Source organism: Rhinopithecus roxellana, chromosome 7 (genome assembly GCF_007565055.1).
Source record: "Rhinopithecus roxellana isolate Shanxi Qingling chromosome 7, ASM756505v1, whole genome shotgun sequence".
NCBI lineage: Eukaryota > Metazoa > Chordata > Mammalia > Primates > Cercopithecidae > Rhinopithecus > Rhinopithecus roxellana.
Genome location: NC_044555.1, coordinates 85,332,428 through 85,346,107, shown reverse-complemented (window position 1 = coordinate 85,346,107; position 13,680 = coordinate 85,332,428). Strand labels below are relative to the sequence as shown.

Sequence of the window (13,680 nt, the reverse complement as noted above, 5' to 3'; positions counted from 1 at the left end):
TGGTTGAATAGATAGGGCTTTCAGTTTCAGCTCAGAGATACGGAAGAGCTGCCAGAAATCCCTTCCTATGCTAACAACAAGAAAAAATCTGGGCAAACTGGAAATTAATAGAGAACTAAGTTCAAAGAGCAAATAGCCATGTTAATATCTGGGCCAGGTATGGTGGCTCACACCTGTAATCCCAGCAGTTTGGGAGGCCGAGGCAGGAGGATAGCTTGAGCCCATGAGTTCAAGACCAGCCTGGGCAACATGTCAAGGCCCCATCTCTACAAAAAGGACAAAAAATAACCAGGTATGGTGTCACCTGCCTGTGGTCCCACCTACTTGGGAGACTGACACAGGAGGATCACTGGAGCCTTGAGGCTGCAGTGAGCCATGATCACACCACTGCATTTCAGCCTGGGTGACAGAGCAAGACCCTGTCTCAGAAAAAAAAAAAAAGAGGCACTTCTTGTAACACACAGGATCTGAGCATTTGGTTACCAAGGGCAGAAGCCACCAGGTGCCATAGAACTAGGTAGAAAGATCAGGCTAGAAAATTTGACCAATTGCTGGAAGTCAACTGTGGGTTAACTTGAGAGCGTGCAGCTCCTGAGACAGACTCCCATCCTTCTACAGGCTTTTCCTCCAGGGACCCCACCTGGTTCTCACAGGGAAGATCAGGGGAAATCCAGAAAAAAAAACCTCATGGTACTGGCTCAGGAACCACTGAGAAATCTACTCAGACCCTTTTCCCTTAAGGAAAAAAAGGCTATTCTGCATGGGGAAAGACATGGTCCGAGGGCCCTGGTGAATTACCATTGCAACTAGGGGAGGGAACTGCACTCAACTCTAGCTCTTCATCTCAACTAAAAACAATTCAATCTTCAGAGAAAAGGGCTTCAAGTCTATAGACTGAAAACACTCATAGATGCCCACTGCAGCTGGGAGGAGGGAATGGGAGAGAGCTCTATCCCTGGAGGAGAAACAGAAACCATGTGAAGGTTACACCCGAGACACAAGCCCACTGTGTACTCCAAAGACTGAAGCTTAGAATATTAGAGAATCCATCCCCCTACCAGCATGCTAACAAGCCTCCAGGAATAACAGCAGCAGGGAGGACTGCAAGAGACAGACTTTGGGGAGCAGCACAAAGGGAAGTCCCAAAGCCAAGAGGGGTGGGGGACAAAAAAAGATCACTAGAGGAATCTGAAGTTTGTAATGTTCATAGGAAAGCAAATCTCAACACAGCCCAACTCCTGGCCAGATCAATATAAAGTTCCACACTAAAGGTTTATTATCTTAGTATCTACTGCCCTATATACAATGTCCAACTTTCAACAAAAAATTACAAGGCATGCCAAAAGGAAAGAAAAAGCATTCTGAAGAGGCAAAGAAGTGATCAGATTCAGACTTAGATATGGCACTGCTATTAAAGTATCAGAGAGATTTTTATTGTGTTTTATTTATTTTTAGACGAAGTCTTGCTCCGTCACCCAGGCTGGAGTGCAATTACCTGATCTCAGCTCACTGCAATCTCTGCCTCCTAGGTTCAAGCAATTCTCCTGCCTCAGCCTCCCGAGTAGCTGGGACTACAGGTGCGTGCCATCATGCCTGGCTAATTTTTTTTTTAATTTTTTTTTAATTTTTAGTAGAGACGGGGTTTCACCATGTTGAACTCCTGACCTCAGGTGATGTGCCTGCCTCAGCCTCCCCAGTAACTGGGACTACAGGAATGCATCACCACAGCCAGTTAATTCTTTGTATTTTTTGTAGAGATGGGGTTTTGCCATGTTGCCCAGGCTGGTCTCGAGCTCCTGAGCTCAAGCAATCCGCCTGCCTCAGCCTCCCAAAGTGCTGTGATTACAGGTGTGAGTCACCATGACCAGCCTGATTACTATGTTAAAGTCTCTCACAACCTAAGTAGACATCATGCAAAATCAGATAGGTAATTTCAGCAGAGATAGGAACTATAAGAATCAAATGGCTAGAAATAAAAAACAGTAACTGAAATGAAGGCTATCACTGATGGGCTCATCGGTAGACTTGAATATTTACATTTAGTTGGATAGATAGCAAAACTGAAAAAGATAAAAAGAGAGAAGGCACAAATAACCAAATCAAGAATGAAACAGCTATCACTACAGACCCTAGAGCCATTAAAAGTATAGTAAACGGCCGGGTGCGGTGGCTCAAGCCTGTAATCCCAGCACTTTGGGAGGCCGAGACGGGCGGATCACGAGGTCAGGAGATCGAGACCATCCTGGCTAACACGGTGAAACCCCGTCTCTACTAAAAATACAAAAAAACTAGCCGGGCGAGGTGGTGGGCGCCTGTAGTCCCAGCTACTCGGGAAGCTGAGGCAGGAGAATGGCATAAACCCGGGAGGCGGAGCTTGCAGTGAGCTGAGATCCGGCCACTGCACTCTAGACCGGGCAACAGAGCAAGACTCTGTCTCAAAAAAAAAAAAAAAAAAAAAAAAGTATAGTAAACAAGAATAACTTTATGACATCTTGGACATCTTTATGACATCAACATCTTGGAACAAATGGATCAATTCCTTGAAAACCACAAACTACCAAAACTTCACCAAGATAGAATAGACAATCTGAATAGTTATACAACCATTAGAAAAGATTGAATTTGTAATTAAAACACCCTGAAAAATCTTGAAGTCTCAATGACCTCACTGGAGAATTATACCAAACATTTGAAGAAGTGACACCAATTTTACCCAATCTCTTCCAGAAGAGAGAAGACAACAGAATAGTTCCCAAGCTATTTTATGAGGCTAGTATTACCCCAATATACAAACAAGGCAAAGGCAATACCAAAAAAAAAAAATGAAAACAAAACTACAGATCGATATTTCTCATGAACCTAGATGCAAATATCATCAATAAAATATTAGCATATCACATTCAGCAATATGTAAAAAAAATGACACACCACGACTAAGTGGGATTTATTCCAAGAATGCAAGGTTGGCTCAACATTTGAAAATCAGTGTAATCCACCGTATCAACAGGCTAAAGGAGAAAAATCATATGGTCATATCAATTGATACATAAAAAGCATTTGCAAAAAAATGAAATACCCATGCACAATAAAAGCTCTCAGCGAGTTAGGAACAGAGGGAACAACACCTACAAAAAACTTACAGCTAACATCATCCTTAGAGTAAAAGACCTGAATGTTTTTCCCCTAAGATCAGGGACTAGGCAAGGATGCCCACTCTCACTGCTCTTTTTCAACATAGTACTGCAAGTTCTAGCCACAGTAATAAGGCAACAACAACACACACAAAAAAAAAAGAGAGAGAGAGAGAGAGAAAGAAAACTCTCCCTTGAAGATTACATGATTGTCTACATAGAAAATTTCAAGGAAACAAAAATCTCTTGAACTAATAAGTAGTAAGCTCAGCAAGGTTGTGTAATACAAATTCATACAAAAAGTTGCATTTCCACATACTAACAATGAACATGTGAAGCCTGAAATTAAGCATCATACCATTTACAATCATGCTAAAGAAAATTTAATTCTTGGGTATAAATTTGACAAAACATGTACAGGATCTGTATGCTGAAAATTAAAATTCTAATGAAAGAAATCAAATAACATCTAAATAAATGGAGAGTCATACAATGCTCATAATTTGGAAGATTCAACATAATAAAGATGTTCATTCTCTCTGAATTGATCTATTACATTTAATATAATTCCTATCAAAATCCTAGAAATGTTTTTTGTAGACATAGACAAGCCTATTCTGAAATGTATATGGAAAAACATAGGCCAAAACTCAACCAAGATAGAATAGACAATCTGAATAGTTATATAACTATTAGAAAAAACTAAAACACCCTGAAAAGGAAATCTCCAAGTCTCAATGACCTCACTGGAGAATTCTACCAAACATTTGAAGAAGTGACACCAATTTTACACAATCTCTTCCAGAAGACAGAAGATAACAGAATAGTTTCCAAGCTATTTTATGAGGCTAGTATTACCCTGATATCCAAACAAGGCAGAGGCAGTACCAAAAAAATGAAAATAAAATTACAGATCGATATTTCTCATGAACCTAGATGCAAGTATAGCTAAAACAATCCTGGAAAAGAAAAGTAAAGGAGGAATCCTTCTACCCAGTATTAAGAGCTACTATATAGCTTCACTAATGAAGACAGTGTGGTAATGGTGGTGGGATAGACTGATAGGTCAATGCAATAGAGAACCCAGAAAGAGACTCATACACATGCACAACTGAGTTTTGATAAAGGGGCAATTCAGTGAAGGAAGGACAAGCTTTCCATCAAATGGTGCTGAAGCACTTGAACATCCACAGGCAAAAAAGTAAACCTCAACCTAAATCTCACATCTTATACAAAAATTACCCCAAAATGGATCATGGACTTACATGTAAAAGTGAAACTATAAAATTTTTTAGAACGAAACATAGGCAAAAATCTTCAGGCCCTAGTGCTATGCAAAAAATTTTAAAATGTGGAACCAAAAGCACAATCCATAAATGGAAAAAATTGATAAATTGGACCTCATCAAGATTAAAAACTTTTGCTCTGTCTGTGACAGTTCTTGTTAAGAGGATGAGAAGACAAGCTACAGACTGGGAGAAAATATTTGCAAACCACATATCCACCAAAGGATCTAGAGTATACAAAGAACACACAAAACTAAAGAGTTTTAAAAAAATCCAACTAGAAAATGGGCACAAGATGGCTGGGCATGGTGGCTCAAGCCTGCAATCTCAACACTAGGAGGCTGAGGCTGGCAGATCACTTGAGGCCAGGAGTTCAAGACCAGTCTGGGCAACATGGCAAAACCCCATCTCTACTAAAAATACAGAAATTAGCAGGGTGTGGTGATGGGTGCCTATAGTCCCAGCTACACAGTGGCTGAGGCACGAGAATCACTTGAACCTGGGAGGTGGAGGTTGAAGTGAACTGAGATTGCACTCCAGCCTGGGTGACAGAGTGAGACTCTGTCTCAAAAAAAAAAAAAAAAAAAAAAAAAAAAAAGTGGGTGCAGGCATGGTGGCTCATGCCTGTAATCCCAGCACTTTGGGAGGCCGAGGCAGGCAGGTCACTTGAGACCAGGAGTTTGAGACCAGCCTGGCCAACATGGTAAAACCCCGTCTGTACAAAAATACAAAAATTAGCCAGGCGTGGTGGCACGCATCTGTAGTCCCAGCTACTCGGGAGGCTGAGGCAGGAGAATTGCTTGAACCTGGGAGGTGGAGGTTGCAGTGAGCCGAGATCACACCACTGCACTCCAGCCTGGGCGACAGAGCGAGACTCCGTCTCAAAGAAACAACAACAACAAAAACTGGTACATGAAAGTTTATAGCAGCTTTATTTATAATAGGCAAAAACTGGAAACAACCCAGATGTCCTTCAAATGGTGAATGGTTAAAGAAACTGTGGTATATCCATGCCATGGAATAGTACTCAGCAATAAATGGAATGGACTATGGATACACGCAACAACTTGGATGAATTCCAAGGAATGGGGCTGAATGAAAAAAGAATTTCAAAATGTTACATATTGTATGATTCCATTGACATAACTTTTTGTTTGTTTGTTTGAGATGGAGTCTTGCTCAGATGATCTGCCCATCTCGACCTTCCAAAGTGCTAGGATTCCAGCTGTGAGCCACTGTACCCTGCTGTTTTGTATTTTGATTGTATCAAGGTCAATGTCTTGGTTATGATAGTGTACAACAAGATGTTAACATTGGGGCAAACTGGGTCAAGGGTACACTAGATGTCTCTGATTTCTTATTGCATGTGAATCTACGATTATCTCAGAAGAAAACATTTTAATTTTAAAAGTCTTTTACATACGCAAAACAACAATAGAGACAAATATGGAATCCCCTAGAAGAGGATCATCAGGGTGGAGAGTAGTCTGGAAATGATACCATGGAGAAATGACTGAAGGGCCTGGGACATGGGGTATCACCTGCAAAAGAGAAGACTTAAGGGGAATTCTTGGATAGTTGCCATGCGGAAGAAGAATTAAATTGGAGTCAGTGGGTGTGGCCAGGCACAGTAGCTCACACCTGTAATCCCAGCACTATGGGAGGCGGAGGTGGGAGGACTGCTTGAGCCCAAGAGTTAGAGACCAACCTGGCCAACATAGCAAGACCCCCATCTCTACAAAAGCAATTAGCCAGGTATGGTGGCATACACCTGTAGTCCCAGGTACTTGGGAGACTGAGGCGGGAGGATTGCTTGAGCCCAGAAGGTCAAGGCTGCAGTAAGCCATGATCACACCACTGCACTCCAGCCTGGGCAACAGAGCAAGGCCCTGTGTGAAAAAAAAAAAAAAAAAAAAATAGCGGGTAGCAGTCACAAAGGGATTTCCTCTAAATATATGGAAGAGGTCAGGCATGGTGGCTCATGTCTGTAATCCGAACACTTTGAGAGCCAAGGCGGGAGGATTGCTTTAGCCCAGGAGTTGGAGACCAGTCTGTGCAACATAGTGAGACATCGTCTCTACAAAAAAATCAAAAAATGAGGTGGGAGGATTGTTTGAGCACAGGAGGTTGAGGCTGCAATAAGCTGTGATCGCATCACTGCACTCCTGCCTGGGTGACAAAGCAAGACCCTGCCTCAAAAATAAATAAATAAATAAATAAATAAATGGAAGAACTTTCCATGGTACCTCTACATTAGGACAAAGTTGTTTCCAGGACATGTACTTAGTAAGCGGCAAGGCAAAGGTAAGAACAAGACAGTTGTTCAATTAAACAGAAGAAACTAATCCAGCATTTTGCAATTTTCTTCTCAGTGGGGCTAGGGGGAGGTAGGAAGGGCATTGGGGGAAGGGGCCAGGGCATGCTTCAGGTGTGCAAATTGCTACACACAATGAAAAGGTGGGCTGTGTGTCCTCACTTCGGGGAAGGTACTCATTAGCTGGGTAAATGCTGCGTTCTCAGCATTTACTCAGCAGGGTTTGTATTTAGAGGAAGATCTTATTCAAGCCAGAATTCACAGCTCCTGTGGGTCTCACTCCATCAGCAGGGTCCCAGTGAGAGCTGAGAGGAATTTGGGAAGATTGTGATGGGGACAACAGCAAGATGCTGGCAAGGGATTTTAAATGGGCATCTTTGCCCTTCTGAAGGCTGTGGCAGTCCCTGGAATAATTCCAGATGAACAGACATATTAGGAAAATTACTATTATTATGCATTACAAGGTTACAAAGAACACATGTGTCCTTTTATAGCATCATACAAAAAATGTCTTAGAACAAAAGTGTGGAGAGTTTTTCTGAATTTTCCTGCTTCCTAGCCTGGTCTGTGTGTTCTCACAGATTTCCTCAGAACCCATTTTCCATTCGTTGACCACAGACGAGGATACATATGGAAGCTGCTTGTGATTTCTGCCAGGGCTGGAATGAGAGCAGGATTTCTTCATGGATTTATACAGATAGTTTCTGCTTTCTTTGGGGGTGGGAGGTGGATTGTATTAGTACTGAAGCGTGAAAAGAAGCTGAAATGCTTTATAAGTCCTATCCTGCACGTGTCAAAATGGCTTGTGATGTGCTGCCAAGGACACCCTCAAGAAATAGAAAAGACAGCTCACAGAATGGAAGAAGATATTCGCAAATCACATATCTGATAAGGAACTTCTATCCACAATATATAGAGGATTCTTACAACTCAATAATAAAAAGACAAATACCCAATTAAAAAATGGGCAAAGGATTAGAATAGACATCACTCAGAAGTTGTTATACAAACGGCCAATCATTAGCACACGACAAGCTGCCCAATGTCATTAGCCATCAGGGAAATACAAATCAAAACCATCATGAAGTACAATTTCACACCTGCTAGGATGTGACAATCAAAAAAACAATAATGAGTGTTGGTGAAGATGTGGGGAAATTGGAACACTGCTGGTTGGTGAGAATGGAAAATGGTGCAGCCACTTTGGAAAACCGTGGAAATTTCTCCAACGTTTAAACATAAAGTTAATCCTGGCGTGGTGGCTCACACTTGTAATCCCAGTGCTTTGGAAGGCTGAGGTAGGAGCCAGGAGTTCGAGACCAGCTTCAACGACATAGTGAGACCCCATCTCTATAAAAAAGATTTTAGAAAAACTGTAGAGTTAACATGTGACCCAGAAATCCTGCTCCTAGGTATATACCCAAGATAAATAAAAACCTATGTCCACACATTGCATGATTCCATTTGTATGAAATGTCCAGAATAGGCAAATCTACAGAGATGGTAGACTGATGGTTACCTAGAGCTGGGGATGTTGGGAAGAAGCGAGAGTGGTTTCTAATGGGTACTGATTTTTTTTTGCACTGGGGAGTGGGGTGATGAAAATTTTATATAACTGATTATGGCCATAGCTGCACAACTCTATGAATATACTAAAAACATTCATTGAATCGTACACTCTAAATGGGTGAATTGTGTGGTATGTGAATTATAGCTCAATAAAGCTGTTATTAAAAAAGAGAAAACCTTTGGGCATAAACCCAGTAATGGGATTGCTGGGTGGAATGTTATTTCTGTTATATGGTCTTTGAGGAATTGCCACACTGTCTTCCACAATGGTTGAACTAATTTCCACTCCCACTAACAGTGTATAAATGTTTCTTTTTCTCCACAGCCTCGCCAGCATCTGTTATTTTTTGACTTTTTAGTAATAGCCATTCTGACTGGTGTGAGATGGTATCTTGTTGTGGTTTTGATTTGCATTTCTCTAATGATCAGTGATGTTGAGGCTTTTTTTCATATGATTGTTGGCTGCACGTATGTCTTCTTTTGAAGTGTCTGTTCATGTCCTTTGCCCACTTTTTAATGGGACTGTTTGTTTTTTTCTTGTAAATTTAAGTTATTATAGATTCCGGATATTAGACCTTTGTCAGATGCATAGTTTGCAAAAATTTTCTCCCATTCTGTAGGTTTGTTCACTCTGTTGACACATGCATGTGTATGTTCATTGCAGCATTATTCACAATAGCCAAGACACGAAATCAATCTAAATGCTCATCAATGGTAGATTGAATAAAGAAAATGTAGTACATATACACCATGGAGTAGTGTGCAGCCATAAAAAATAATGAGATCATGTCCTTTGCAGGAACATGGAGGGAGCTGGAGGCCATTGTTCTTAGCAAACAAATGCAGAAACAGAAAACCAAATACTGCATGTTCTTACTCGTAAGTGGGAGCTAAATAATGAGAACACATGGACACATGGAGGGGAACAACACACATTGGGGCCTATCAGAGGGTAGAGGGTGGGAGGAGGGAGAGTATCAGGAAAAATAATTAATGAGTACTAGGCTTAATGCCTGGGTGATGAAATAATCTATACAACAAACCCCCATGACACAAGTTTACCTATGTAACAAATCTGCACATATATACCCCTGAACTTAAATGAAAAACAACAGATTGTATTCCATAAATATATACAATTATTCTTTGTCAATTAGAAATAAAGTTTAAAATAATATTGCAATTGAAAAAAGAAAAACCTCCAAGTCTGTGACAGCGTCCGGTGCATTCTATCTTTTACAAAACAATGGCCTAGGTGCGGTGGCTCACGCCTGTAATCCCAGCACTTCGGGAGGATGAGGCGGGGCGTCGCTTGAACTCAGGAATTCACCACCAGCCTAGCCAACATGGTGAAACCCCGTCTCTACTAAAAATAAAAAAATAAAATAAAATAAAATTAGGCTGACGTGGTGAGGTGCGTGCTTGCAATCCCAGCTACCCTGAAGGCTGAGGTGGGAGAATCGCTTGAGCCCCGGGAAGCAGAGGTTGTAGTGAGCCAAGGGCAGAAATCGCGCCACTACACTCCAGCCTGGGCGATAGTGACAGACCTTGTCTCAAAAAAGATAAAAAATAGGAATAAGGGTATTGCCCTCAGTGGCAACACTATTTTTTTAATATTTGTGTCCAAATTCGTGAAGTGCTTAAGATCCGAGTGAGGGCCCCTTTGGGTTCACGGCATTTTCAAAGGTCAGGCAGGTAGCGTACTCGGAGTCTATCTTCCAGACAAAGTTTGTTGCTGGTGCCTCCCCATGCCTTGTCAAGGTCACGGCGAAAGCCAGGACGACCCGGCCTCTGGGACAGGGCTCAAGGAGGGCTGTGCGCTTGGCAACCCGGGATGAAGCATCCATTCATCCCAATGCCGGGTGAAAACTATTAATACGTCTGTATTGAGTTGGGAATAGAACATTTCCATCCAACCGATGCCTTGAAAGAGTTTTCACCCTGCTCGAATGCTTCAAGTTGTTTTGAGAAAAAAGAAATTGGAGCTCCTAATGGTGATCAGGCTAAGAGGGATGGCAAAAAAAAAAAAAAAAAAAAAAAAAAAAAAAAAAAAAAAGTCCCCCAATTCCTGTTCCCGTGTTCGGCGTCTCCCGGCTGCGGACGGGCGCTGCCTGGAGGGGGCAGCAGGGGGCACCCTCCCCGCTCCTGCCCTGCCGCCCTCCCCGGCCCCCTCCCCGCCCCTCGCTCGCCCTGACGTCCCCAGCCCCCGCCTCTTTCTCTCCGGCCTTCAAAGGGCGCTGGGGGCCGCGAGGCCTGAGCTTCAGGCTGCAGCCTAGGGGCACTGCCGTCTTCGACCCTCCGCGGGGGCCCTGGTGCGCTCAGTTCCCTCGTTTCACGTAGCGTCCCGCGCTTCAGGAGCAGGTGCCGGGACCGCCTGCGCGGCTGCCGTAACTTGTGCCTCCTAGCGGATCGCAGCCGCGGGCCACTGGCGCAGGGGAAGGGCGCGCAGGCGGGCACATGGAGAGCGGCGGTGGGAATGCTCCGGCGGGGGCCCTCGGCGCGGCGAGCGAGTCCCTTCAGTGCCCGCCGCCGCCGGGGGTGGAGGGCGAGGCCGGGCCGGCGGAGCCCGACGGGGCGGCGGAGGGCGCGGCAGGCAGCTGTGGCCACGGCGAGAGCGGGGGCGGGCCGCGGCGGGCTCTGCGGGCAGTATACGTGCGCAGTGAGAGCTCCAAGGGCGGCGCGGCCGGCTGCCCGGAGGCGGGGGCGCGGCAGTGCCTGCTGCGGGCCTGCGAGGCTGAGGGCGCTCACCTCACCTCCGTGCCCTTCGGAGAGCTGGACTTCGGGGAGACGGCCGTGCTCGACGCCTTTTACGACGCAGGTGAGAGCGGCCTCGTCCCCACCTCAGTCCCACTTTACCTACCCTCACACGAGCCAGGGCCCCCTCCCCTCGTCCCCCTTCCCCTCGTCCCCCGTCCACTCGTCCTTCTCCTTTTCCCCCTCTTCCTTCTCCCCCTCGTCCCCCTGCGTTCTCCCCCTCGTCCCCCTGCGTTCTCCCCCTCGTCCCCATGCCTTCTCCCCCTCGTCCCCCTCCCTTCTCCCCCTCGTCCCCCTTCCTTCTCCGTCCCCTCCCCCTAGTCCCCCTCCTCTCTAGTCCCCCCCGCCCTTCCCCCAGTCCCTCCTCCCCCTAGTTCCCTCTCCCCCTAGTTCCCTCTCCCCCTAGTTCCCTCTCCCCCTAGTTCCCTCTCCCCCTAGTCCCCTCTCCCCCTAGTCCCCTCTCCCCCTAGTCCCCTCTCCCCCAGTCCCCTCTCCCCCTAGTTCCCTCTCTCCCCCCTCCCCCCTTTAGTCCCCCCAGTCCCCCCTCTCCCTAGTCCCCCCTCCCTAGTCCCCCCCCAGTCCCCCCTCCCCTTAGTCCCCCCTCTCCTCCCCCTAATCCTCCTCCTCTCCCCCTCTTCCCAGTCCCCTCTGCCCAGTCCCCCTCCCACTAGCCCCCTTCCTATCCTCTCACCCCCTGATTCCTCCAACAGGACCGTCCTGCCTTTGGGGGAGGGTAGAGTCGTTAACGTTGTGCCCTTTTACAGATAAGAAAATAGAGGCCACCGGGCATTTAGACTGGTTCTTCAGGCATCTTAAACATCAGATAACCCAAGAAACAACCTGTAACCCAAACCCTACCAAGCCCTCCTCCGAGTTATCCAACTTTTGCTTTCTCACTCCTGGCAGGTCTCTTACGGCCGTGGGTCCCAACGTAGGCTACGTATTAGAATCACCTGGGGAGCTTTTAAAACTCTGGATGCCCAGATCGGACTCCAGACCAATGACATAAGCACCCGAGGCCTCAGAAGTGTCATGCTTCTCAGGCGATTCTGTTCTGCAGCCAGGAGTGGAAATCGGTGTCTTGTGTGTGTGTGTGGCCTCTACTTAGAAATACCCAGTGTTCTTTTGCACACTTCAATTCTCGTCCCCAAAACACTGACGGTGGAGTGGGATCCACCACCCTGTGATGTATATTTTTTCCCATAATGCACAGCATTCACGGGTTCGAGGGCACCTTTGCTGGAGTGGGACTCTGCGTCTCTAAACTCACTCTAATAAATGTGCCGTGAGAATCCAGCCTTAAGAACCGTGGATTGGCAAGAATCCAGCCTTAAGAACTTTGGATTGGCAAGAGTTTCTCTTGGTGTGGAATGAATTGTTGCTTAACGTTTTTTCCCTTACAGCGCCTTTGGTGACAAACCTCTGGCACCTGGGTGACGTTCAGAAGCATTATATGTGAGACGGTAATTACCTGGCAGTCCTTGTGCCTCGGTTTCTCCACTGGTCAAAGGGAGTAACAGTGCCTATCCTAAACCTAAAAACTGATGAGATAGGATATGGGAAGTTGCTTTGCTGTAATAGTAAGCTAGGAGTATTAGGATTCAGCCTCTGCTGCAGGCAGCACGGATCTGTTTTTCCTGCAGAGCAAATTCTCCTCAGCTGGAAGGGGGCGGGGAGGGCGGGGGGTGCCAGGCTTGTTTAAACAAGTGGCAGCTGGACCCATTGAAAGCACTCTCCTGACGTTTCTGACCACACTGAGTATGCTCTTCAGCACAACATCTTTTTAGAAAAGTCGTTCGGGAGCCCACTTCACCTAGAACCACTCCATCTTCTCAACTTCTATTCATTCTGCTCCAAAATTGGAGTTTGAACAGACTCTTCTCTGAACGGTTAAATGTTCCTTTTGCCATGAGGCACAACACTCTCCTTCCTGCTGGTGCCACCTCTGAAACATTCGTGTGCAGTGGCTTTTGCTTTTTCTGGGGCGGAGTGTGTGTGTGTATGGGGCCTCTTCTAACAGGTCGACTGTGAAGATGCAGACGTCAAATCTCAGGCTTTCAATTCTGGAGCCACACAACAGACGCGTCACCTTGGCTCACTCCGGCCTGGATGGCCTAGAACATTGGGCTGTACCATGAGTTCCCTTTGGTTAACCTTGTCCTGGTCTTGAGTAAATCATTTCTCAGTGCGTTAGAATTACTTTCAGAGGTTTGAAAAAGTACGTACACAGTAGAGGTGGGTTCCTGGGCTAAACAGATGACCTTCACGGTCTCCTGGATTCCTCCTCTATCACTCACAGCTTTTTGGCGTTTCCGCCAAAATTCTAAAACCACTTTGTCCAATTTGGTAGCCACTAGCCCCAGGTGGCTCTTGACAGTTAAACTGGTTAGAATACGGTAAAAATGGTAAGTTCCTTGGTTGCACTAGTGGCATTTAAGGTGCTCGATAGGCCAGGTGCAGTGGCTCACACCTGTAATCCCAGCACTTTAGAAGGCCAAGGCGGGAGGATTGCTTGAGTACAGGAGTTCGAGACCAACCTGAGCAAAAAAAAAAAAAAATTAGCAGGACCTGGTGGCACCCATGTGCCTGTGGTCCCAGCTACCCGGGAGACGGAGGCAGGAGGATC

General features: G+C 45.7%; 1 protein-coding gene across 3 annotated transcripts in view; it reads left to right on the top strand.

The window, feature by feature from the left end:
* Positions 1-10,533: 10,533 nt before the first annotated feature.
* Positions 10,534-13,680, top strand: part of MAP3K15 (mitogen-activated protein kinase kinase kinase 15) — a 153,263-nt gene continuing 150,116 nt past the window's right edge. For all 3 annotated transcript variants that reach the window (XM_030933902.1, XM_030933901.1, XM_030933900.1), the window contains exon 1: positions 10,534-11,118. In XM_030933902.1, coding sequence (XP_030789762.1) covers positions 10,758-11,118 — 361 coding nt within the window. In that variant the 5' untranslated portion in view covers positions 10,534-10,757. The remainder of the gene's footprint in view (positions 11,119-13,680) is intronic.